This window comes from Pyricularia oryzae, chromosome 1 (assembly GCF_000002495.2).
Source record: "Pyricularia oryzae 70-15 chromosome 1, whole genome shotgun sequence".
Classification (NCBI taxonomy): domain Eukaryota; kingdom Fungi; phylum Ascomycota; class Sordariomycetes; order Magnaporthales; family Pyriculariaceae; genus Pyricularia; species Pyricularia oryzae.
Window position 1 is genome coordinate 1,663,842 of NC_017844.1, and position 25,870 is coordinate 1,689,711.

Sequence of the window (25,870 nt, forward strand, 5' to 3'; positions counted from 1 at the left end):
ATCGCATGGAATCTTTTTTTTTTCTGTTCTTGTCTTTCAAACTACCTAATTCATACCCAAAAGGGTAGGTAGCATCATCGTTCTGCCTCCTTTGCTTTCTTTTCTCCTTCCTTTCTGCCGTCGGCAACTACCGGTCGACTTGGCATGAGAGTACGGAGTAAATACGCTGTCCAGAAAGCAATTGGGCCACACCTTTTTGATCCCAACAACAGGTATACAGGTAGGCAGTTGTTGTGGAGCAAAACGTCCGCCCCTCCAAAAGACAACTTAAAAAAAAAAAAAAAAAAAGACTGTGTCGTCTGAATATACTTTTTTCTCCGTATGTTTCTTTTTTGACTTGTATTACTCGATGCAGGTTTCAGTTTCACTTATAGAAGCGATACATGAAGTCAGCATTGTCTTGTGCTACCTAAACATTTTGCAACTTTGATGCCTATACACCCTCTATTCCTTTTTTTTCTTTTCCTCTCGGCAAACGTACGCCTCAACTCGCTTAATTCATGTGATTGACACCTTACGCGCCCATGAGGCGGGGGCGCCGCCTCCCCATTCCACGGAGTATTTTTTGGGCGGGATTTTCTTTCTTTTGGGTCTTCCTCCGTTCAGCCCCCACTACACCATCACTACTCACCACTACCACTTGCCAAAGAAACTTGCAAGAAAACGTCGTTCGTACTACCCACCCACCCCCAAGGCACACCAACCAAAAACTTCACACCAAGACACCCCACAGCCTTTTTTTTTTCTTGCCGCTTTACAGTTCAAGTAGAGCCATAGTACCTCAGCAACTTAAGTATTAGGCGACTAAAAAAGCAACGAAAATACATACCCGTTGGAAGCGCCTCATTATAGCCCGACATCGCACCTTTCTCTTTTTTTGCGGAATAGAGGCTCCTGCATTAGAAACAGGAACCCCTCATCTATTTACATCGAAATATTTTCTACGTAGCACATAGTGCATAAGAAAAAACCGACTTGCTGCACACCTGCTTTGCTCTGATAACATCGACGGGGAAATTGGATTTTTGAACACTTACCGGGAGGATGGTAAAGGTTGTGATTGGTCCATGTCCCCCAGCAAGTTTCCCCCGCCCATCATAGCCACGGCCTTTGTTGTCAATTGCGGTGCTGTGCTGTCAGTTGTTGATGGGACAGAAAGAGAGGAAAGAATCTTGCTTGCAGTAAGTCATGAGATGGATACGATACATCAGTTGGGCTGAAAATTGGTTAAATCGGGATATAGAGGTAAGACGAAGTGAGGGACGAACCCAAGCTCTAGGCTAGCATGGAGCTGGCTTTCCGCCATGGTCTAGCGTCGGGGAACAAAAGTCAAAGCTGCTTCAAAGGTACAGATCCCAGGATCCTTGGCCCTAAGACCTTGAGAGTACTCCAAGGCCACATCACAGTATTCGAGCATATTCAAATGTTGTTTGTTAAGCTCGAATTTGTCAAAGGTTGGAGTTCCTTTCGTCATAGCGAATTGCTTCAGTGTTCCTCTGCCTGCATAATCCATTGACAAACCAACGCTTCCTGGATTACCGTCCCGCTCAAAAAGTGCCCAAGCCGGGAGGTCGCGCCGTTGGCCGTGTATGACAATCCACTCCAGTCCTGGGCTACGCAAGGCTCTCCCGCGTCTGTACTGTTGCTCTGCGCCCCAGCAAAGTAAGTTGACACAGTAAACAGACTAGGCGTTGTTAATGAGAATTGCGGGTAACCGTTGGGGTCGGCTAGCCGCCGACCCGACCCGCCGAGGCATATTGCTGCATGCTATCCGTTTTGTTTAGCGACCAACGGTAGACGGCTACGTACACTAAGCGCGCTCCATAACCACTCTAGCTGCGGCCCTATTTTGTCTCGTCGCCAATCTCGACGTCCGACATTGCCTCGAGAACCTCCTGCATCTCCTCCTCGGTAGCTTCGAGACCCGACGAACTCATTATTTTGGTGTTCTTTTCTTCGGCTACAGGTGTGGAATCCACCAATGTCAGCAAAACTTCGCATATGGCCGCACTCATGTATGTGCGCACATGGAGAGAGAAAGGGTGAGAGGACGGATCAAACTCACTCTTGGGTTCAACCAGTAAGTTCTCTTGTACTTCGCATTCCATCAACGTAGAGCCCTCTCCAATCTGGCTTCGCTTTCCAAGAATACACCTGACAAGCCTGCAGCCCTTGCCAACGACGACGCCGTCCATCAGAAGACAGCCCTGCAGTTTCGCACCCTCCTCGATTTTGCAGTTGGCACCGATGACAGACTCCTTGATGGACACCTTCTCCTCGACAATGACATTGTCGGCCACCAGGCTGTCGGGCCGCGTGATGGTTGTTTTGGGTCGTACGCCTTCCGGGTATGCGACCTTGCGGGAATGCGCAAAAGGGGATGTTGCTGCTGCGACGCCCGTCTCCTCCAGTGAAGGCAATTTTGCGAGCTGGAGCGAGACCGAAAGTAGTGCTTGTGCTGTGTCCACACGGCGGATCAACGGGTCTGTTGGTCCCGACGGGTGAATGTACGCTGTCATATGAGGAACTTGGAACTTGTCTGGAACAGAAGATAGCCTCTTTGGCAGTGTAGGTCTATCAGCCTTGGTTGGTGTCGATGGGCTGCTGGTCTGGGATGTCTCGGATGATTGCTCGTCGCTGGACGTGCCCAAGATACGGTCCAAACCCAGCTTGGCTCCAAGTCCATTCTGCCAAGTGGCTTTGGCCCACCAGCCAACGACGTCTTCGGCAATACTCTCCATGTGGGGGTTTTCCTTGACAAGATCCATTACCCAACGTGGAAAAATATAGACGTGTGCATCCCGATGACTTGATACCATCCGTATCCGGGAGTGAGCGCGAAGCAAGCCATGACGAATGGGGAAGCCTTCGTTGTCATCTGTTATGTCGTTGAGCGTATCCTTTGGCATGGAATATACCACGTTCTGGAGTCGCGTCAACACAGAGTCCTTCGGTGGCGCGACCGGCAGCTCTGGGCTTGGAGTTGTTATGACAAAATCCGTCTCCTCGCCCTTGATAGGGCTTGCTTTGGTGTCGTACCACACGCCGAGACCGCCACTGCGCGGCTCATGAGTGGACTGCTGCTCCGTGAACATGCCCTCCAGCTTGGCCGACCTGACCATCCATGCTTGGACCAGCTGATCGCCACCGAGCTCACATACAAGGTCGCAGGGAAGGACGATGAAGTTCTGAGTCACAGCCTCGCGAACCTCGGGCAGACGAAGAATGTCTGCGGTTCCTGTGTTGTATGTAAGGTCTTTGGGAGCTAGAAGAGTAGGGGTGGGAAGAGGTAAACTGGTGAGGAAGGGGTTAGTTTTAAGGGAGGCGTTGAGAGCCTCTTCTGCCGTTGGCGGGCAAATAAGGGTGATATCTGTAGTGTAGTATGAAGCAATTTAGTTATCATTATCCCTTGGACCAGGCTCGATAGCGATCTCACCTGTGATTCCCACCCTATAGCAAAAGCTCAATGGATACCACACCATTGGCCTGTTTGCTATGGGGAGCAAAGCCTTGGGGTTCTCATCGGGATTCGTGGTGAATGTAGGAAAAGATGAGCCAGGGCCACAAAGAATCAAGGCCTGCAGCCCTGGAGCCACGGCCGTGACGGCGTGAGGCATGATACAGGGATTGATGGTAGCCGGGTTCAGAGGCAGCTAAGTCGCCGTTTTTGGCTAGATATCTCTACTCGATTCTGTTGAGATTTCTTAATTTCTTTTTCACCCTTTGGCCAAAGTCACTCTCGTGATGCTATATTCTATGCTGAGTCATTATTTCACTGACAATTTGCTCTTCTTGGGTAAAAGCAAAGCTTTGTCTCGGCCAAAAACCAATCCCACCTTGAGCTGCCCCGCGCATCACGTGCTTTACTAGACATCTTCAATCGAAAACCCCCGCCCCACTCTCTCTCTCAATTGACCCTCGGCAGGCCGGACAGGAAGGTGCGTCATCCCAAGCAATACGCATTACGAAGTGGAGACTTGAGCACTGGCACCCGGCCAACCACCGAAAAATGGAGTAATGCAGCCCCTGCCTCAGCTCAGGCACGGTTGTCAACATTACCGTGTACCTTAACGACTTGACCGACCTTGACCAGCCTCCCAGCCACTTTATATCATATCGATACTCGACCAAAGTGGACAATCCGTACAGGACCAGCCTCAATTGAGCGGCCCGTCCTTGCGCACGTCCATATTGCGATAGTTACCTTATTGAGGTCCCTGGCCAAGGCAAATATCGACGTCAATCGAATCTCAAAAAAAACAGCCACAATCCCAACGGTCAAGCCCGCGATTCGCGCATGTGCACGACTTGTCGTCCCATCTTGACAAACCTCCGCGACTGGAATGCAATGAACCTACGGCCACCCCGCCACCAGTAAATGTCGGATCAACGCGGTTCCTCGCGCCGCCACGGCGTCTGGACTCACTGGGTCCCGCTGGTGCTGACCGTCACCGTCGCCACCGTCGGCATCGCCGCCTGGGCATGGAGCCAGCGTAGCGACGACGACGACGAGGTCTCCAATCGCCCCAACAACGGTGGCAGCAACAACAACCCATCCTCATATCCTCAAAAGCATCAACAAGGCGACCAGCACCTCGACTACGAGAACGCAGACTATGGTGACAACCCACCCTACGGCGCCGCGAACCGCAGTGTCGACGTCAAGGCAGACGGTCACTCCGAGGGCGTGGGCGGTTGGGGCACCCGCATGTCGGGCGCATTGCGCCGCACCCCGAGCCCCCAGCAGTTCCTAGACAGCGCCGGCAAGACGGTTGCGGCTGGTGTCGCCGCCGCTGGTGCCGCCGTCGGGAGCGCTCTCGCCGCCATCCGCGAAGAGGATAAGAACGCCTACGCGGACCACGAGACATGGTCAGAGGAGGCTGACGCCAAGAAGAAGGACAAGGGATCTTCGTCGAAGCACGGTAGCAAGAAGCGCAAGACCGTCGCCATAGTTGTGTCTGCGGATATGCATATGGATGATATTGACGAGGATGATTTCCATGAGCATGCTGTCAGTAGCCTTTATATTGAGTGCATCTGTGCAATTACTAACTTTATCATTCTCAGTCTCTTCTATCACACATCCCCAAGACCGTCGACTTCTCCAAAATCAAGCTTTTTGTTCTGATCTATGCCCCCGGCCTTAAGGAAGCCGGAGCTGACGCTTCCGGCAACCTTCCCCCATCTCTGAGCTCGTCATTTTCCAATATCAGCCACAACCAGGCTCAATCACCAAAGGAAGAGAAGACGCCCTTGTAAGTTATTATTATCTCCCCTGCACAAACCCCATCCTCCCTTTACAGCTTCCCTTGACGCCTTTGGTAACCAACAAACAATAATTGACACCTGTAAAGACAAGCAGCGACGGCGTCCAGCCCAGCCTTCAACACAATCTACAGCCAAGCCCTCGCCCTTGTAGAGAAGGAGACCATGATCCTCCCCTTCACGAGCTCGACCGGCCACAGCCACATCCTGCGCCACCTCCAGCCCGACGTCGTGTACCTCCAAGAGTCCCTGTCGGGCGAGGAGGGCATCGTCGTCTCACAGATGCAGGCCTGGCTCAACAAGGAGATCATCCTCGTCGTCGGCGCCGACAGCGGCAGCGGCGGCCTGGCGGACAGCGAGTCCGAGGTGGAGCGCCCCAGCAAGGACGTTAAGAAGTGGTGGCAGCGCGAGGAGCGCGTCGGAAGGGGGAGGGGCGTCATCGTCGTGGATGGTATGCGCGTTACGGACGATTGGACCAGGAGGGTTCAGGGTAGGGAGTAGGGAAACGGATGCAGGGAAACGGTATGATAGGGGGAATTTTAAATCATGCGATAAGAGGGGATGGGGACAAGGGGTAACGCAGACTTGGATTTTTTTGAGAATTGTCTTGGAACTCCGGGGAAATACACTTGCGCCGAAAACCCCTCGCTGTAGTGTAATGTCTTTCGATTTTAGGAGCCGTATATACCACGATTTGATCTTGATTCAAAATATAACAAGAGCCTTATTATTCTTGACAGTGAGACCAACAGCAGACTTGATTGGATGTCTGCGTTCATTATGCAACACATGTTACTGTCAATAGGGCAATTCTGCACAAATGTGGCCCGTGGCGTCCTTAAGGGTGAACCATGCAGAAAAGCCTGGAGAATCCGGAAATAGACACAAGTCAGGAAAAGCAAGCACATAAGAATTAAGTTAGGGACATTAATGGCCTGAACTTACAATTCACCCATTGAAGAACATTTTGGTAGGGCAAGAATCCCCGGCTATCAGGAACGCCATGGTGCAACGATCAGCTTGAGACACAGGGTGATTCATTGCCAGGAAAACACTTGGTAAAAAGATTCTATTGCTCAAGTGTTATATCTATATTTGTCGAAACATTGCAGTTATATTTACCCAAAATGACATTACTGCCCAGCCAGACCCGGGGTTCCCACATGGAAATAATGATAGTAATAGACACGCACGCCAAACGCCCATTCGATAATCGCCACATAAATGAATGAATATGATCCAAGACTCCAACAAAAGAAATCGAGCAAGAAAAAAAAAAGAAAAAAAAACATATCGCAAAACACGATATGGAATTATTAGATGACAATCCCCCTCTGCTTCCATCCATTCTTTCCCTTCCACGCCAACATCACTAGCCCGCAAGCAACCCATACGCTCCCGCTCATTCCCCAGAATGTGGAGGCATAGCATTGCTTGCCGTAGCAAAAGATGTCACCGCCGCCGCCCGCGCCTCCTGCTTGATAGACGGCTGAGTAAATCAGTCCCCACATCGTTGCGCCGAGGGCAGGCATCGTGGCGACGATTCCCCAGTTCGTGGCAAAGTTCTCGACGCCCCAAATCACGGTAATAATAATTGGCGTAAGGCTGAAAACAGCACCATAACCAGCACCGACCAGGGAAGAGACTATCCAGAACCGCTCTCCATGGTTTTGAATAGCCCCCGAAGCTAAAGTCGCTAGCCCAGCTGAGAGCAGGATTGCAAAGAAAAGCAGAAAGACCACGCGAGAGACTGAGACACGACCTCTCTTGAAGACTGTGCTGGCCCACCGCCCCGATCCAGGGGATGAAGGTGGTTCCAAGATTTGGGATGCTGTAAGTTGGATGTGTGCGGTATCCGGGGTAGGAGCGAGCAGGTCCGTCAATGTACCCGTTGCCAGACGGGCGATTGTGCTAGTAATTCCAACCAGAGAGACGTGCGTTGCAGCAGATGTAGGATGAGATACGTGTGCCGTTGTGCCTGGCGGAGGGTAAAGGGTTTGTATCACAGTTCCTAGGTTGTTGATGAATGCTTCGCCAGGTCCTACCATAAAGAAAAAGCCTGCTGCAAACAGCCACATTGTGTGGTCAGAAAGAAAGCGTCGCGTCTCAGCATTAAGAACCCACTCCTTGACTCTCCGCGCGTCGTCGCTTGCGCCATCATCAATGTCTGCAGCCTCCTCATCGCCGTGCTTGGCGGTCGGACTGAGTAGACCAACAGACTCGGGTGCGACGGCGGTCTCGTCGCTGGAACTATTGGTTGCCCTGTCATGGTCGTCGAACGGGTTAGACCTTTCGGCGACAACAGAATTTATGGTTCCGTAGCCGCCCGAGACTCGATTGATGCCACCAGGTGTGAAAAGCACGCTACTATCGAGCAGGCCACTGCGCTCAAGCTCCTCGACAGCGTTCTCGATCAGTTCTTCCTCATCGACTATGCGAAGGCCAAAGAAGCCGACGACGCCGACTATTGAAAGCAAAATGGCGAGAAACATAAAGTAGCGAACAACATCTACATCGCCACGAGTGCCATCGGGGGCACGTTCGTAGAGAATCCGGCTGGCGACCTGACTCTGCCACATGCCACTAAGGCCAAATGAGGCTATCGGGACAGCTAGTGCCAGTCCACGATGTTTCCCCTTGCCGAAGTCTGAAGCAAGTTCAATGATAGTCAGCAACGCCCCAATTTTGAGTCATATTGTCCGATTTCGGAAGACGTTGATCACTTACTCTTTGCGCACGTTGCAACAGCACTTAGATACATGCTGGCGGTGCCGACACCGATGCAGACAAAGGCCGCGATCATGACTGCGTATGTAAAGGGTCCTCCAGACTTGGCGACCATGAGATGCGCCGAGTGGGCGTCCCCATCATTTGCGAAGCGAATTCCCGCGTCCACATGCATGAAGACAGCCGCAGCCAGGGAATAGCCTGCTCCGAATATTGCTGCTGCCCCGAGCGACAGTGGTGCTGGACCTAATCGATCGCAAAGGTACCCCAGAACGGGGACGGGGAGGTATGATGAGACGGATCCTGCGATCGCAACTCCATTCACTTCGAATTGCGAATATCGTAATCTTGATTGAAATATATGTCCGTAGAGGGAGAATGTGGTGATGGAGCCAGCACAAAGCGCCGACAAGATGGCTGACGCAAATGCAAAGTATTTTGCACGGGATGTCGCGACCGCATTGCTATTTCTTCGGCGACGTTGGTAGAAAGATGTATAATGGCCGATAGGAGAGAGGGAGCGCGTCGAGGATCCGTCCGATGTCGAGGGCGGGCCATAGGTGGAAATCGTGGCGGCAGAAGCCGAAGACGACGAACGCTCTCGGTGTCGTGTGCGACCCAGAGACGCAGATGCAGCCGCTGGCCCAGCCATGGCTGGGAGATGAGGTCTACTAAGTGTCAAGTCGTGGTCGTTTCAAGCATACAGGCAGGTATGCGCTCGAATAAGCTCGAATGGGCGTTTGTTTCGCGGGTTGCGTTCGCTGATTGAGATAACAGAGTTCACCGCCGCATGCAGCTATAGGATGCAGATTTTCACGCTGGGATTGTCGCAGTCATGGCATGGGGCTGTCGAGAACGGCAGGGGCCGGAAGTCTTGAGGTTGAGTGAGGGGAAGCCAACCAAGTACGGCGAAACAGGCAGGTAGGTAGGCAGACAAGCACGAATAGTGAAGTCAAAAGGCGAGGCTCCGGTATTCCATAGAAGGGTGCCGACAATTAATAAAAACCAGCACAATAAACCAGACCGCGGGTAATAACCGTGACAGAAGCTGATTATCCGTGGCCACCCTTTCCAAAGGTCAGGTTGGCACTATATGAGACGGGATGAATGACTGACTCCTTACCTCTGACATTATTAAAGCTGCCAGCGGAGTTTCCTTGACGTCGATGCCGCAAGTAAACCCCACACATGACCACAAGACAAGCCAGACGACAGGCCGGAGTGTCGCTTACATAATAGCCAATTGGGGACAGTCCGACATGGGTTGCCGGACCGGAGCTTGACCGGCGTCTCGATAACAGGCGTCGAAAGTGCCGAGTTGAAGGGAAGTGCTTGTCAGATTCGAAGCATGATGCAATATCGAATATTTGACTGCGATCACGTCAATAGTACTTGACGTCGTTTTGCTCCGGCAGGCTTTCTGTGCTGTGGCACTCGACTCTGCGTGGCGGGTGCCGTGCTACCTGCGTGCCTTGCGCTAGCCTGATGCCTTTTGGTGAGCCAGTAAGGACTATTATTCCCTTGGGTAGAGACATTGAGAGAGTGATCATAGTCTGCATGCCGAGGTGCAAAGTCCACAGCAAGGCAGCGAGGCGTAGTATCGGTTTTCTATTTTATTTCTATTTTTCAATGCTTTCATTACCAGGCTTCATTTGTTTCGGAACGCGCAAGATGTATCAAGAGAGATCAGTCACGAACCATGCAAGTGTTGCTACCCGCAATTAAGGTGCCTGCTTAATTATTATACACAAGGCATCGGGACTTCTATTCCTCCACACTGCCTAAATCCGTTTTGCTACTCCGCAGGCGGCCAAGGCGGCCCAAGCGGCTTGACGGTGCACGTGATAAGCGAGCGAGAGACTGAGTCACTTCACGTGATGCCGCTCACAACCTTATGTAATTGCTGTCAAGAAGCGGGGACCAGGCCCCACCAGTCACTGTTCGCACAATCTCGACAATCCGTCTTTCCAAAATAGCCGGCGTCGCCATCGAACACTACGTTACCGACAAACCACCAAACGATCGAGTACCGACCGATTCTATCGTCAGTCATACCACAAAACTCGCAAAAATGGGAAAGCAGCACGGTTCTCTTGCCCGAGCCGGTAAGCATCTCCCTCCGCAGGACTGGATCAAGGACGATTGAAGAGTGCGAGCTGTCTCCGACCGAACGAGATTTCTCGATGTCGCCACCCGGCATCGTGAAGCCCTCTCTTTCGACAGCGGTCGCGTCTTTGATTGAGCACAAGGCGACAACTCGATTTCATCGATTGATGCTAATATCAAACGCTATGATACAGGCAAGGTCAAGTCGCAGACCCCCAAGGTTGAGCCTCAGGAGAAGCCCAAGAGGCCCAAGGGACGCGCTCACAAGCGTGAGCAGTACGTTCGCCGTTTCGTGAACGTTACCCTTGCCCCCGGTGGCAAGAGGAAGGTGAGGATAGATGGACTTCAAACCCAGCAATCCAGCTCGATCATGATACTGATTGCCGTCATTCAATTAGATGAACCCCAACCCCACTGCTTAAGCAACGAACGAACGCATTCAACGACGATAAATGACCGATCCGACCCGATCATTCCCACGGCGACGAAGGTCTTTTGTAATGAGGATCGGTTTGGCTTTTCGGGCTGGGCGGGCGGCTCCAGTCGCTCTGTCCATGGGACGGGCATTCTCTATGCGCAAGGTGTTTTCATCATTTCGACGAACGTTTTTGTTATCGCTACTCATCTCCGTGGGAAGGGCCCACACTTGAATGGAGTGAGCACGTTCGTCTCGGTCAAATCTTTGGGTCTTAGGGAGTCATCTTCGGCACAAACGGGGAATTTTTGTTTTTTTCCGGTTATGGTAGAAGGTTTTACATTGCTGCACAACAAAAAAATAACAGACTGGAAGCTTTTTACCCCGGCTATTCAGCATTTGGCCTTTGATCTTCGTTGAAAGTGCAGGAGGAACTACTACCGTTGGCACTTATGGTTAATGCAGTGTCAGCCTAGGAGCGGCAGGGTGAACCGGCACCAGCAGGCCAGGACCAGACTCTTGAGGCGAGGCACGTTCCGCTCAGTCAGTGGCTCACAGCAATTTTGCGTCTCATCTGGCCCTTTGTGAGTTCCATCTACCTCCAGTGCGGGTATGTGGGAATTCAACTGGCAGCCTCGGCCTGGTCTTGATGTCTGGAGGGGCTGCCTGCTGACCGTGCGTTGTGCCTAGATGGGAGGATCCCATCTTCTGCCACTACTGCTGCGTCTGTGTCCCTGCATTCGCCGCATGCCACTTCAGGTTTCTCGTTCTGATGAGGTCAGGCAACTTGCAACCGGCTAGGTCTTAGTATAGTGTTCGTCTCATGAGGCTTGTCCTTCTGTGACATGAGCTTTTCTAAACTTTACATCATGTTGGCTGTTATATTCTCGCCTGTTCTCCCGTGTTTTACTCTCATGTCTCTCTCTCTCTCTTGTCTCCTCGCCGTCAACTCATGCTCGCCCTTGTCAGACTTGTTCATGATGATTCTTTCCTGACGAAGCACTACTCCTAACTGACTATTATATCATCTTATCGAAGAGGGTCAACCCGGTTTTATATCAAGCAAGCCAGGTTGCTGACAGCTGGTGATATCGGAAGAAAACATCATTCTTCCACCTTCCCACTGAGCCGATCTCACCTCACTGCGTTTCAAGATTGGAGGCATCAGGGGTCAATCTCCCCTGGTGTCTTGGAATACCTCATTTCTCGACCTCCAGAATATTTATTCATCGACTGGGGTGGTATTTTGGGGTTTTCGAGCCGGTGACGACTTGGGCCTGCCCACCACATCAAAACTGCCGTCCTTTGTTTTCAGTTCCATTACCAAGAAAAGAGCATAAAAAAGAAACCATGTTCCCCCTGAGCCTTGGCATCCTCCCCCTCACGCTCTTGCTCGCAGGGACCGTCGTCGCCTTGCCGTCATCCTCGTCGGCCCAATCCGCGATACGGCCCCGGGCGGCCGCCCCTCCTCCTCCTCCTCTCCCAGCCGTAGCACCCCCGATCCGGCAGAGGGACCAGGATCTCGGCAATGACACGCAGAACGGTCTCGTCGAGGGCCGGTGCGCGGCCGTAACGGTGCTCTTTGCCCGCGGCACCCTCGAGTCCGGAAACGTTGGCACCTTTGCCGGCCCGCCCTTCTTCCAGGCGCTTGCGGCGCGCCTGGGGCCCGACAGGCTCAACGTCCAGGGCGTCGAGTACCCAGCGGTTTCCAAGGGGTTCTTTAGTGGTGGTGACGCTTCCGGGTCGTCCAAGATGTGAGTTGCTTTGATCCTTTTTCGGTTTGTTGCATGTCGAGGTCAAGAAAGAGTAAAGAGGGATAGTGGGAATGAGAAGTGTTTTAGCCAGACGACTGACTGGATATCTACTTGCAAACATAGGGCCCAGCTTGCGACTGAGGCCGGGCAGAAATGCCCAGGAACAAAGGTTGTCTTGTCGGGGTATTCGCAAGGTGGCCAGCTCGTTCACAACGCCGCTCGGATACTGGGTCCGCAAGGCATATCGGTTGTGTCCGCGGCCGTGACTTTTGGTGATCCTTGTGAGTGCTTACCTACTCACTTTATTCCAATACTCTTCTCGTGTCATTGCGTCTTATATATCCCGCAACCCTTCAGACTGCCGAGTACTGACACTATGTTACCAACAATATCAGATAATCCAGCACCAGTGCCAGGCCTGCCGTCGGACGACAGCATGATCTTCTGCCACACAGGTGACGACATATGTAAGGGCGGCGAGCAGCTCTTCGACCCACACTTTACGTATAACCGGGACGCCGGGGCGGCGGCGGATTTCATCGTGAGGATAACAAAGATGAATGGGCCGCCGGGAGGGGGAAACATGGCCCCGTTGCCGTTCCCTCCGCCGACGCCGAGTCCGGATAACGCAAATCCCGGAATCAGTGGTAAGATATCTTTCGGTATTCTGTCGCTGGGACGGAAACAAGAAGAGTGATTGTCTTTTTTTGCTGGGGTTTAGTGGTAAAGCCACAACGCATCTCCCCCCAAAAAAGAAGAGAAAAAAAAAGAAAAAAGGAAAGAAAAGAAAGAAAGAACTCGAATGACGATCCAGGCGTCGACAGCATGTATAGAGCAAGTTCCAAATCAGGCTTACAGCTGCTCTCTTTGTATTGGTGAGACCAGTCACCGTTGGCTTTGCCAAGCTGTGCATCAATATAGATTCAACAAAAATTTAAAAGTTGCCTGTCTCTTGAGTGTATGTCGGCTGTTACAGGAGACAATAGTATGTATGGCCTCTCGTGCAAGAGGATCTTGCCTTGGCCGAAGAAAAAAAAAAAAAAAAAAAGGACAGAAAAAAGCATCATCACTAATTCAACAGCTCGCCTTGTGAATGTAGACATCGGCTTGGCCGAACTTGTCTGCACATGGTCTTGAACATCATGCAGCTGCTCTAATCACTAATGCAGCCCTCGACTTAAACCATGACTAAATTTCTATAAGCACATTGCATGGTTATGGGATGACCGACAAGCCAACTCATATCAGGTGACCTTGCACAAAACACTCGACCAGATGTTTTCCCCTTGCCTGGGCCTGGCCTGTACGGCTTGCCTTGATTGCCCTCTTCCGGCATCATTCCAAAGTTTTCTGTTGAGGGAGCTGTTACTCAGGATGGCTGCTTTGGAGAGGAGCAAGCGCAAAGGTTAAATAAAGCAACAGCGCTGTTTCGAAGCGAGAACTTGTCTCCAAAAATCCAAGGTCGAAGATCATGTGCTTTGGGAATACTCGGAAAGATTCGAAAGGAGACAATATGTGGGTGTGCATGAAAACCTTGACGGCTACCTTACCTATTCATAACCCATCGACGGTTTTGCCGTACTTCAAAAACCCGGGAATCCGGTTGTTACGCAGGGGACACTTGAACACCATTGCAACAACAGCAACCATACGAGCAACCATACAAAATTATGCATACCATCCGCTGGAGTCTGGGGGGCAGTACGCTATTTGAGTTATCGGTTAATCGACAGAAATTGGGGCTCGAACAGTTTGGGAGTAGGCTTGGCAGACCTAAATCGTATAAAAGGATGCCGAGCCCTGACGAAAGGGGGTCGTGATTCCGTACAGGTATCCATATTAATGAGACTTTGGGAGACCTAGACCAAACCGTAGACAGCTGCCAAGTCTTTTATGCTTTGTATACGCAGTACTCCCTGACAAAGCTTGGTACAGTAGCTGCAACCGAATGCTGGTGGATCAAAAGGGCACAAGCTGGTGCGTGCTTACACATGCTTGATTGCTTCGTAATTAAGTACCGTGGTAAATACATGACGCTAAAGAGAAAAAAAGAAAGAAAAAAGTTTTATTTCGTAGCTGATCTCGAGTCGCTCGACTAGTCGACATTGAACATGGATGGAAATTAGAAAGGGCCCGGCGAGAGGTGCTGTGGTCCTGTGGATGGGGATGGGATACACTTCCCCTGTCATCCCACGTGTGCCACCTTGTCGGAAGTTAGGAACAATCTAATGAGGACATGGTGAACCAAAGCCCAGTAGGTTTTTCTGCTTATCGAATTTTTTTTAATTTTAATTTGTTTTCGCCTCTCTATTTTTGCTGAGCATGACGGCTTGATCAAGAATAGCTCCGGGTTCAAGAGATATTGCCAAGCATCTGTTGAACATTCCATACACCGTCACGTGCGCCTACGCCTAAGGTGTGGTTCTAAATTCGGGTTGAAGCAAAGCGGACTAGCGACGTCTTTTTGGGATTAACACCGGCCATTCGAATCAAGCATCGGTGACTGGAATATGGATCGTGCTCGTTCGAATTCCCATACTATTCTGGACTATTTTAGGCAAATGATTTTCCTCCATTGTTTTTTCATGTGGTGCTAAATACAGTAAGTACTGCGGTATTTTACTAAGCAAGGTGCTAACTTTTGCGCAGTGTTTCCCCTTTGTTGCAGAAGTTTCATGGCAGATGGGCTCGCGGGCGAAAAGGGAGCTTGCGTCCCACGTGAAGTACAACGCTGTCAGGGGTACCTCCCTCCCTCATGGCTCATGGTGGGGCCGTTCTGTTTTGCCCAAATATCTGGGATTCCCCAACGGCAGGTAGACACGACCAAGTTCTTTTGTAGGGTTGGGTTGAAGAAGACTGAGGGAAAACCTTTCTCTCTCTCTCTCTCTCTCTCTCTCTCTCTTTTTTTATTCTATTTTTTTTTTCTCTCACACCAGGATTTTTGTTTCGCTTTCGAGTTCGCCACCATGACACACTCCCGTGTTGGTGATTCATCCGGAAGTCCGGGAATTAAATTGCTATTAATTGCTACTGATTTTCATAAACTCTGGGTCAATCGGACTAATGAGCGGCCTTTCCCGTGCGTCTCAAGGCTTCCCGAGAAGAGACTATGACTATATATTTCGGTCAGTCCTGGTTTTGATGGCAAGTCGACGTGATGGTTTGTTTGGTTCGTAGGTACCTAGTTGACAGCTCTGGTTTTGAACTCAAATTGCAAGGCTGCCTGCCTGTCTGCTTCAATACTCGGTCCGCCCGACACCCATATGCGGGCAAAAGTGGGCGACGCATCCGCAGTCCAAGAACAGCAACAAGCAGCTTTGTTGTCATTTCTGTTTTTGACACTGCACCCTGGCCAGGCGGTAGGGGGTGAGGCTCTGCACTGGAGGAGGGTTTCTGCTTCAGGGGCCCGGCAGAACTTGACATGAGTTTCCAGGGTCATGCCTGCAAACCCGGCAAACCAAGCTAACGACTCCCCGACAATCTTTGTTTCCCTCGTTCGGTGTGCTAGGAAAGGATCTGCTGCGTTGAAGATCCCACCAAAGACCGTTGGGGAATAGCCGGCAACAAAACACACTACACCACCAACATGATAGTGTGGGTGAATTCTGAATTAATTATTTAGTCGATGCCAAGGCAAACGGATTTTTGTTACTTTTCGTGCCGCGAAAGTTGAGCAAACAGACAGAACAGTACAAGACAGAAAGTTCCTCGCCGCCACTGACAAAAACTAACTCGCAGACCACCTCTGTACAGACAACAAGATCCATACCCATCCATGTTCGAGGCATCCAGCGGTTCAAAACCAAGTCGGACTTTTTGTGGGCCTCCTATTCTCGGGGAGATCAGAGTGCAGTTCAGGCCCCCATTGGGCAGAACTCTCGAGGGATGTGACGCCCACTTCGAGATGACTTTGATACGCGCCCGGCTTTGGTGTGGATTATGGGGATCGGTGTTTCCACCCCGTTTACCACCCTGGATCTGGCAGACAAGTCGACCAGGGGCAGACATGATAAGCTCTTTGCTTTTCTCTCTGGGTCTATCTCTCTCTCTTTTTTTTTCTGGATCTTGGCTGGCAGATGCCGGCATCTCTGTTCTGTTTCTGATCATACTGCTTTTCTGTTTTCTGGAATAGAGGGCACTATGGCTTCCCATCTCTCACGGCCTGGTGCTAGTTTTGCAATTCGCTGATCGGCCGGCCGATACATTTGTTTGATCCACATCCATGGAAGAAACCACTAATAATTTGTATAATGGACTCTCAATACCAGGGCGGCGCTCCTGCGCAGCGGCCCATGGCTCCGGCACCTTTGTTCTCAACGGCCGCTCCACAGTACTGGTCTAACCCACGGCAGGCTCCCTTGATGGCTCCTCCGTACCAACAGCTCGTCTTGCCTCAACCGCCAGCCCCTCAGTACGAGGCTGAAGGCAGGCCGACCAACGAGTATCCGCTGGAGAAAACACCATTTGCAGAGGCGGAAGCCCCTCAGTATCAGCAAAATAACAGCACGCCACCGCAGCCGGCCATGGCGCCCCAACCACAGCAGGCCTACAACGGCCCGGTACAACAAGTGGCAAACTCACAATACCGACCCGAAAACCCGACTCACTCGCGAACGTCGAGCCAGCAGAGCACGCCCAGTGCTTTTCGGATCCAGGGCACCATGAGTTCGACGTACGTAGGTGGGGGGTTGCGGCCGCGGACCATGAGTCAACAGTCGGGTAACTCTCGCTTCCAGCCGGCGCCGACGCAAGGACTCGCTTTCCCGCCGCCGTTATCACTCCGCGGGCCAGATGTCCCGAGGCAGGGTGGGTTCCAGCCCAACGGACCGGCGATGATATCGCGTGCACCGACGTGGGAGGAGCCAAGCCGGAATCCCTACAGGGCTCACTCGACAAGCTCGTCGATAAGTGAGAGGAAGCCGTGGGTCGACGACGAGAAGAGGCAGGTCCCTGCCCCCGTGGGTCCCGACTCGGACCTCGAGAAGTTGGTCGAGAAGCAGGAGCAGCCGCAGGACGGACGGCTTCTCACAACACCACCCGATGCTCCTCGCCCCAAGATACCACTGAGGCATCGCATAAAACACTTTACTTGGGCTTGGTACACGTGGACGATGGGCACTGGAGCACTGGCCCTTTTGATAATAGCGCAGCCGTTCCAGTTCCCAGGCCTCAGGAGCATCGGCCTTGCCGTCTACATATTCAACCTCATCTTGTTCTCCACCATCACCTTGACCATGATCAGCCGGTTCGTCATGTTCCCCGGCACTTTTGGAAAGTCGATACGACACAAAAAGGAGGGCTTCTTCGTCGCCACCGCGTTTGTGTCCGTGTCCACAATGATAAGTGGCGCACACAGATATCTCATTCCAGAAAACGACGCCACTTTGAACACACTGATCCAGGTTATGTTTTGGGGATATGTCACCATCTCCATGATCGCCACCATTACACAATACAGCTACATATTTACGACTCACCAGTACGGACTCCAGACCATGATGCCCGCGTGGCTCCTGCCCGTCCTGCCCATCATGTTGGCGGGCACCATCTCGTCGGTTATTTCTGCAACGCAGCCCAGCATGCAGGCCACGTCGATTATAGTCGCGGGCCTGCTAAGCCAGGGCCTGGGCATGATCATCAGCCTTTTGATATACGCCCACATGATCGGCCGCCTTATGTCCAGCACGTTCCCCGACCGCGAAGCCCGACCGGCGCTCTTTATCTTGGTCGGCCCACCGTCCTTTACAGCCCTCGCCTTTATCGGTATCGCCAACAACATCCCCGCCGACTTTGACATCCGCCTTAGCCCCGTTCCGATCCTGCCCGGACAGCCTGGCGTCACCGAAAAGGCCGTCATCCAGATCATGGCCTACGTCGTCGGCACCGCGCTTTGGGGCCTGAGCCTGTGGTGGTTCTCGATCGCCCTGACGGGCGTGCTGCGCGCACCGCCCAGGTACTTCCATCTCCCCTGGTGGGGCATGATCTTCCCCAACGCCGGGTTTTCCTTGGCAACCATAACGTTGGGCAAGTCCTTTGGCAACACCCAGATCCAGATACTCGGCACCGTCATGTCGAGCCTCGTGGCGCTGCTGTACTTGTACATCTTGTACAATCACATCAGAGCTCTTTTGAGAAGGGAGATTATGTATCCTGGTAAAGATGAGGACACGGACGATTGAAGGACTCGCTCTTTTTTCGTGGTCGTTCTCTCTTCAACAAAATAAGAAAAAAAGAAATTGTAGTATTTTTTCCCTTTGTATTGTCGAATATTAGCGGGCATTCTGGGATTGGGACCAAGGGGTTTGTACAGGGTCAAAAATTCATGCACAACGCAAAATAGACTTTCCTTCTACGGTTAAAAAGGTTTATTGGAAACAAAACAGAGGCAGGCAACACTACGCTTGTTCGTCTACCAAGTGCGAGATGTCTTCGTGTCAACATTGCTAGCGCTGAGATCTACCCCATTGGGTAAGAGCATATCAGCAATCAGACCCCGAGGTGCATCAAGGTTCTACAATGCTTTTGTATCGAATCGAAAGCTCCATACTCGTGCAGTATTCTCACTGAACAAGACATATACAATGTAATGGGCCACCGTGTTTAGCAACCTGGCCTACCGATCCTGCAGTGCATCGAAAAATATAGAACATACCGACAATACGGTAGCTTTATATATGTGGTAAAAGAACAAATGCATCCTCATTAATCGTGAAGAAAAGGAACAACCAGCCACTGTCTCAAGCTCTCTCTCTCCCCCTCTCTCTCGATAACGCCATGCCATGCCATTTTCAAGCCCATAATCTCCTATCGTACAAGATATTGTCTGTTTATGCATCAACCAGGTAACTCCTTGTTCATACTCTAGGCCGCCTATTATCCGCCATTAATCCCTGGCCCCTTGTACCAATACCATATATCGTACAGCAACCCAACCTTTTCAGGCTATGCTCGTAAAAACAATAAAAAACAAAAACTCTTGCAAGCAGAGAAGAAACCAAAGATGAATCATTCATGCAAATGTGTCCTCTGCTCCCCAAGTAAGGTTGTGCCGCGCGGGTGTCCTGACAACTCCTCGCGACGACTGCATTGTTGCCTCTCTTTGGCATGCTTCTTGCTCCTCGGTATTAGAGCGGTTGTCTTGTCCCACTTCTTCATCCGTAAAAGTCTGAACATGGACGGTTGTCACCTTGCGTATCGAACGTGATGACTTGGCCGCGCTTTTGACCGAGCTGGTGATGGTTGTTGTTCTGCTGCTTCGAGCCTCGTCGGTTTTTGCAGTCTTGGACTTGCGGCGGCCACCGTGTGTTGTGTTGACGATCCTGGTCCTACGCTCCTGACTTCGGCCCCGGGTCTGAGACTGAGCGGTGTAGACTTCACTCGTCCCCCTCGAGACAACATCCTTTTTCGACCTCGGACGATCCTGGTCGACAACCAGGTCATAAGCAAGAAGACTGTTCCAGATGTCATCCCTCAAGTTCACAAGATTCCTGTCCAGAGGCAACCCGTCGAGCATCCTGAGCTTCTTGGCGTTGTAGATCCACACAATCTCGTACAGCCGTCGGTGCATTCTAGTCCCCGTGTCGAGCCGTCTGCAGTACGCCGCATCCCGCTCCGGGTCACCAGGTGCCAGCATAAAAGGATTTGCTGCCTCCGATTCCCCTGCTGCTCCAATCACCACATGAGATGGTGGGTAGAGTCCCAAGGTGCACGGATTATCACGTAGGTCCAGATCTGTCAAGTTTGGCAGCTTCTCGGCGACCTGCACGACATCCTTTGCATTTTCTAGCCGATTTCCTGCCAGTGATAGCTTCTTGAGCCTCGAGATATGGGCCAGACACGACACGTTTGTCAGCGCGTTGAAGTTGAGGTTGAGTTTACGCAAGTTCTGCATCAGCTCAGCTGCATTATCGGGCAGCGAGCGAAGTCCGCAGTTGGCAAGCTCCAGCAAGTGCAGATTCATGAAGTCTAGCTGCGGATTGAATCTTTCAAGACGGTTGCCAGACAGGTAGAGCTTGCGCACTTCGCATGCAATGTCTAAAAATGACATGATGTCCAAGGGCTTGTTTCCCATCTGTTCGCGAAGCGAAAGACTGTCCAGTCGAGTGGCCTTGTTGAAGCCACTCAGAGTTTGCAGCTTGTTTTTGTCGGCATGAATCACCTTGATCTGCGGCAACAGCGTTATGTCGAGAGATACAAGGTTGTTTCCATCGAGTTCTAGTCGTCTCAGCGAAGAGAACGGCTTACCACTCATGACCTCGAACTTCTCTAGTCTGTTTCTTTGCAGGTTCAGGATGGAAAGACGGCTGAGTTTTTCAATGTGGGAGACTGTCTTGACGTCATTGTCCGCCAAGTCCAGCTCAAAAAGACTAGCCATGTTGCAATGCTCAAAATCGATCGACTCAATATTATTGTTGCGAGCGCGAAGGATCTGCAAACCATCGTGGAACTGGAGGCCTTCCAAGCTTGTCAAGTTGCAGTTGTCCGCCTTGAGATCACGTAGATGCACAAGTTGATTCAATCCCGAGAGTGTCTTGATGTCGTTGTTCGAAACGTCCAGATATTGAATGTTCATCAGACCTCCCCAGGGAGTGAGATCTGACAATTGATTATGGGCGATCTTGAGGAAACGGACAGTTGACGGGATTCCAGCGAGGCTGCTAATGTTGTTGTGTGACACATCCAGTCGCACAACTTTGCCACAAAACTCGTTGAGCTTGTGCAAGCTGGCGAGCCTCTTATCATTCAGCTGAAGCTCCGTCAGGTCCTCCCAATAGGGCTCAAAAGGCTCAAACTCTGTGAGGCGCGCAACCAGTTCCTGAAGGCTCTGCGACATCACAGGCTTGTCCCCATGTCCGGTAACATATCGCGTATCACCAACGACATAGCTGGCCTCGAGGATTGCCGATGGCTCCGGGTTGTGTACAGTGAAGTCGGATAGCGCAGTCAGAGAGAGATTTCCCACATACTCGTTCAAAACGGTGGCTGCGTTGGTGTGGCCCATAGGAGCACGACCAGGAGTGCGCAAAACGAAGCTGATGCTAGTTTGTCTTGGGGATTGCTGATTTGAGCGAGCGACCATACTGTCCTCTGGAATGATGCTCAGCTCTTGCGTCTTTTCTGGGTGCTGCTCAGGTGAATCGGCCTCCGAGTCGTCATCTTCGTCGCGCTCCTCGATGCGTGACACAGGCCGAGGCATGAACCTCTGACTCCCGCGCATTGAAGGGTGCTTCATCGATCCACGCGATCGACTTCTTGAAGCCAGAGCTGAGCGACCGCTACCTCCAGCACCTGTGGCAAAGTCCGCAACGCCATGGCGGCCCCTGCCGATCGAATTCGTAGAAACATCACCTACAGACTGGTCTTGCAGGCTTTGATCCTCACCAGAGCTGTCCACTATCACATCCTGAATGATCGAGGCAAGTGGTGACGAGAAAGTAATCGTAAGGTTGCGCCTCCTGCCGGAGCTAACGGGGCCATCTCGTCCCTCGTCAAAACGAACTTCATGTTCAACATCCTCGTGAGCCTGGGGGCGCAAGGCACCACCCATCTTGAAAGGCGACTGGGCTGGTGTTATCAGCGTCGGTCCTCTTGCTGTCATTGGGTTTACTCGTGGCTGCTGAGGGCTTGATTGCTCCACAAAGTCAGCCATCGCGGGCCTCCCAGGACTTCGAGGGGGACTTCCCGCCGGCGATGTAGAAAGGTCCCGAGGGGGTTGAGGAGAGCTCAAGGCCTTCTGTATAGTTTGTATCCTCAGTCGTTGCATCTCCATAGTCATGTCAACAGTAAGGTCAGGAATATCAGCAAACGGATCATCCTCGCTTGCCTCAGATGGCAGGACATTCAAGGGCCTGGCGGGTTGAGTCTGAGCCGACTTTTCGATCTTGTGCTTGGTCCACACGTTGCGTTCTCTATCAAGGACCATATTCCCAACTTGGTCCGGAATCAAGTGAGAGACCGTCTGTGGGGCGATCGTCTTTCTGATGTCGGACCCACGAGATGAACCAGTGGGAATAGACCTGCCGGTAGAGTGTCCGGCTGAAGACGTGGTTCGCTGAGTCCCAAACCCTTCGGCGGATCGGTTGGTACCATAAGTCTCCTCCATATGGTTCATGCTAGGAGCACGACTGATCCTGACATTGGATAGGTCAGATATGATTTGTTCCGAGTCTTCAGAACCGCGTCGCGCAGCAGCGCTCTGCGCGACGCTGTCCTGCATCTGCTGTTCGGCCTCCTTCAGAGTGCGAATGACATCTTGGGCAAGGCCCAGGGATCGCACCGAGGAGCCTATGATATCGCCAATGTCGCTTCGCTCTTCGTATTTTTTAAGTCGCTCCAGAATCTCTGGGTCCTCTTGTCTCGTATTAGCACGACTCAGTGGGGCAGCACCCTCTCTGCTTGGCGGTCGGGAGAATGGCTCTCGGGTTGACTCTTCAAAAGAATCCTCCAGAACTCCCTGGTTGTCCCTGTTTTCTAGTTCGGACTCTTCGACGCTGTTCAGACCGCTGCGTGTAGTTGTTCCACCACGAATGATGGCCATTATCTTGTTGGCCTCGTGCAAAAAGTCCTCAGTCTTAATCGATGGCTTACGGTCGGCTTCTTGCGGCTGGTCTCCGGGTCGCAAGGGACTTTGCCGCACTACAGAACCCCGAGAACTCAACATCAAGTCTTCCATTGCGGAATCGTCTGTCACATCTTGCACAAAGGCATTGCGGTCCTTCAGCACCACAGACCTCTGACTAGGGGTAGGGGTGCGGGGCCTGGGGACGTTGCGGTTTGTCAGAACATTGGGGTAGGAAATATCCTCGGCCAGACCTTCATGGTAGCTTGTTTGGTTTCTGCTGATGGCGGACTGCATGGTGTAATGGCTTGATTGGACGGCGTCGGCGGCATGCTCGGTTAGCTCTGCAACATACGAGATGTCTGATTTGTGAAGTGTTCGCCTCCTTTTTGGGGTTGGGTCTTTCGTGGGTGATGCTCTCGGGCGCTTGCTATCGGAACCCGTATCGCGATGATTCGGCGTTTCGGGGACACGAGCTTTATTAGGACGGCTACTTGGAGTGGCGTGCCTCTGCCCTGCCTCTGCTGTCGAGTGTGCACCAGCAGACTTTGTTCGTTGCCGGTTAATGACAAGGTCGTCCATAGCCGCCGGCGAGGAATCATGGCTCCGGTCAAATTGCGCCCTGAGCTTGGAGGAGTCGTTTGCATTGAATTCTTGCCCCAAGTTGACTCGTCCACCGAAAGTTGCAACGCGTGTACCCTGGTACTCAAATTTTTCCTGAAATTCATACCCGTCCAAATCGCCCTCACCAAAGAATGCTGACGAGTCTCGATTCCTGGACTTCTCCTTGGTTTTAGCGGGCCCTGTCTCAGGAAAGTTGGGGCTCCTTGAGGTGTCCTCAAAGTCCTCACGAACGCTGGCAGATCCAGACGATCGAGACCGGTCTGTCATCTGATCTTCGAATTGGCTAATTCGTCTCATCAAGGTCTGATTTGTGAAAGTATCGTATGGCCCAAAAAGTTTGAGAGGGCTCCCAGAGCTGCCGCGAGCCCGCGGGGCTGCCTCTTTCTCGGGACTTGGATGCGGTGCCTTCAAGGCGGGGGGTGTCACGTTGTGGTATGTTGAATAGTCAGTCCGAACGCTCCCAGGGAACTGTTTCGGGGTACTAGCCTGAAGAGACTCCTCTGGAAACATTTCGGATGTGTTGGAGCCAACAAGCTCGGGGCTCAGGGCTCGGTTACGGAACGACCCATCAGCGGAACGACCGCCTCTGCGGAAGTTAATGAAGCCACCGGCCTTCTCATAGTCATCTGTGTTCTCAATGCTAATGGCAGACTGACCCCGGGTTGCAGCCTCGGCATCGCTCATGTTTCGGGGATCAGTCACGATGACCTGGTTCATGCGCAACTGATCGAGCCGTTTTTTGAGTTCATTTGGAGGAAGATCCATGGGCGCATAGTTTGGCTTGCCATCCTCACCATTGTGATTACGGAGTAATATTGGGCTGAAGGTCTCGTTCCGCAGTACACTGCCGGTGCTGGCTTTGCTGAACTTCCTGGCCTCAGCTTGAGCGTGAGTGCTGGGTGCTTGACTGAAGGAATCGGCAGAGAGCAAACTACTTGACTCTGCGATGCCGGAGATGTCAGTCAGCGCGTGTGCTCGAGACCTCCTGTCTTGGTCCGATTCTGCAGCCGACTGGTCCAACGCGCTGTCTTCGGGAGTCGTCACGTCAGTTTGCCGATATACCGTCTTTCTGGGGCGCTTCTCTGGCTGCTCCCCTGGTAATAACTGGCTCAATGATTCGTTGACATGAACCTCGGCCGTCGAGTTGTCGCGATAACCTGGCGGACTCGACGGGACTGTGGTGTCGAAGTTTGGTGTTTGATCCGCCGACTCGGCCTGTTCCTCAGGTGCCTTCCCTGCCTCCTCATTCTCCTCATCCTCGTCTGCTTCGGCAATGGCAGCGGGCTGTATCGTCACGGAAGGCGGAGGGTTGAAAATGTTTTCGAGACCAGTAGCTGCGGATGTGAAGAGATCGCGCTGCTCACCGTAGCCAAGGTCGCCTTGCACCAGCCTTCGCTTCCACTCAGGGGTTTCGGCATTATGTTTGCCAGGCGATCCGGACGATGCTGGTTTGTGATCAACCGTATTATGGATGACAGAGCCCCCGAAAGAGGAGCTTGATACGGATCTCCTGCTGAGATATTTCTTCGCTTGGGTACCGGTGGATATGTCTCCAGGCGAAGGCCTCGCGGGCACTCCGCGCAAAGATTCGGGAATGTTACGATCACTGATACTTCGTTCGCTGAGTATGCCACTACTATTGGCAGCTAATGATCCGGCGAGGAGCTTCTTGCCACCGCCAAGTTTGTTGTTGATGTTATTCGCACGAGGAAGACGGCTGGCAGCAGGCCTTGGTCGCGGTAAGCTGGGCGCATGTGTCGGGGCGGTAGCAGGTAGTTGCGACGAGCCTTCGGATGGAGGTTGAGATACCCAATCCTCCGAGAGCGAGTCCAGCCACGCTTCAGGCATTGCGCTGGAGCCTGAGAAGCTGGGTTCGTGAAAAGAAAATGCGGCAGTCAAATCGTGGCACAATTGATGCTAGGACGCGTCCATTCAATAACGATTGATGATGTCCCAAATTCCTGGAGAGCCAGTAGAAAACTGGTTTCGTATGGACACTTAGACAAAAGGCTTTCTGAAATCTTGCATCGGTATGCGGGGCTTAGTTTTGTTAGTATGAAATGTAGAAGCCCGGCGGTCGCGCTTGTTTTGGTGCTTGGTACTCGTAGCACAGCTCGATCGCTTGGTCGGTGCAGATCCCGGAACCAAAGAAGAACAAAACAAAAGCTAGGAACAATCTCAATTTGAGAGAATAACGGGGAGCAATATTGCACGGGCGGTTTACAAGAATAACGAAACAAGCATACTCGTGGATTTGTCGCCCGTTGCACGTCGACGGATGGGAATTGCAAGCTGAAAGCTACGAAACTCCAGAAGGTAAGGTTGATATCCTCAAGTGGGTTAGGGTGCAAAGCGCGTCGGATACAAACAAAGCTCAAAACTGTAACTGATTGGTTGGATTTGAACCGATTGCTAAGGCAA

General features: G+C 52.0%; 7 protein-coding genes across 7 annotated transcripts; 4 read left to right on the top strand and 3 right to left on the bottom strand.

Moving 5' to 3' along the window:
• Nucleotides 1-852: 852 nt before the first annotated feature.
• Nucleotides 853-3,807, bottom strand: MGG_02390 (uncharacterized protein). Its single transcript, XM_003709119.1, has 3 exons — nucleotides 3,437-3,807; nucleotides 2,066-3,370; nucleotides 853-1,960 (listed from the first exon to the last, which is right to left on the bottom strand). The coding sequence occupies exons 1-3, from the start codon at nucleotides 3,615-3,617 to the stop codon at nucleotides 1,845-1,847; spliced, it is 1,602 nt and encodes a 533-aa protein (XP_003709167.1). The 5' UTR covers nucleotides 3,618-3,807; the 3' UTR covers nucleotides 853-1,844.
• A 124-nt stretch (nucleotides 3,808-3,931) lies between these two features.
• Nucleotides 3,932-5,989, top strand: MGG_02391 (uncharacterized protein). The gene is made up of 3 exons (XM_003709120.1): nucleotides 3,932-5,011; nucleotides 5,068-5,255; nucleotides 5,355-5,989. Exons 1-3 carry the CDS (start codon nucleotides 4,379-4,381, stop codon nucleotides 5,764-5,766), a joined length of 1,233 nt encoding a protein of 410 aa, XP_003709168.1. The 5' UTR covers nucleotides 3,932-4,378; the 3' UTR covers nucleotides 5,767-5,989.
• A 328-nt stretch (nucleotides 5,990-6,317) lies between these two features.
• On the bottom strand, nucleotides 6,318-9,191 carry MGG_11919 (uncharacterized protein). Its single transcript, XM_003709121.1, has 2 exons — nucleotides 7,993-9,191; nucleotides 6,318-7,912 (listed from the first exon to the last, which is right to left on the bottom strand). Exons 1-2 carry the CDS (start codon nucleotides 8,642-8,644, stop codon nucleotides 6,582-6,584), a joined length of 1,983 nt encoding a protein of 660 aa, XP_003709169.1. The 5' UTR covers nucleotides 8,645-9,191; the 3' UTR covers nucleotides 6,318-6,581.
• An 872-nt stretch (nucleotides 9,192-10,063) lies between these two features.
• MGG_02392 (40S ribosomal protein S30) lies at nucleotides 10,064-10,520 on the top strand (the record flags this gene model as incomplete). The annotated part of the gene is made up of 3 exons (XM_003709122.1): nucleotides 10,064-10,097; nucleotides 10,293-10,426; nucleotides 10,497-10,520. The coding sequence occupies 3 exons, from the start codon at nucleotides 10,064-10,066 to the stop codon at nucleotides 10,518-10,520; spliced, it is 192 nt and encodes a 63-aa protein (XP_003709170.1).
• Nucleotides 10,521-11,665: 1,145 nt separating this feature from the next.
• Nucleotides 11,666-13,229, top strand: MGG_02393 (cutinase). The gene is made up of 3 exons (XM_003709123.1): nucleotides 11,666-12,267; nucleotides 12,391-12,548; nucleotides 12,663-13,229. The coding sequence occupies exons 1-3, from the start codon at nucleotides 11,864-11,866 to the stop codon at nucleotides 12,962-12,964; spliced, it is 864 nt and encodes a 287-aa protein (XP_003709171.1). The 5' UTR covers nucleotides 11,666-11,863; the 3' UTR covers nucleotides 12,965-13,229.
• Nucleotides 13,230-16,928: 3,699 nt separating this feature from the next.
• On the top strand, nucleotides 16,929-18,446 carry MGG_02394 (malic acid transporter; the record flags this gene model as incomplete). The annotated part of the gene is made up of 2 exons (XM_003709124.1): nucleotides 16,929-16,943; nucleotides 17,004-18,446. The coding sequence occupies 2 exons, from the start codon at nucleotides 16,929-16,931 to the stop codon at nucleotides 18,444-18,446; spliced, it is 1,458 nt and encodes a 485-aa protein (XP_003709172.1).
• Nucleotides 18,447-18,828: 382 nt separating this feature from the next.
• Nucleotides 18,829-25,800, bottom strand: MGG_02395 (leucine-rich repeat-containing protein 23). Its single transcript, XM_003709125.1, has one exon. The coding sequence runs from the start codon at nucleotides 25,295-25,297 to the stop codon at nucleotides 19,277-19,279; it is 6,021 nt and encodes a 2,006-aa protein (XP_003709173.1). The 5' UTR covers nucleotides 25,298-25,800; the 3' UTR covers nucleotides 18,829-19,276.
• Between the last annotated feature and the right edge of the window lie 70 nt (nucleotides 25,801-25,870).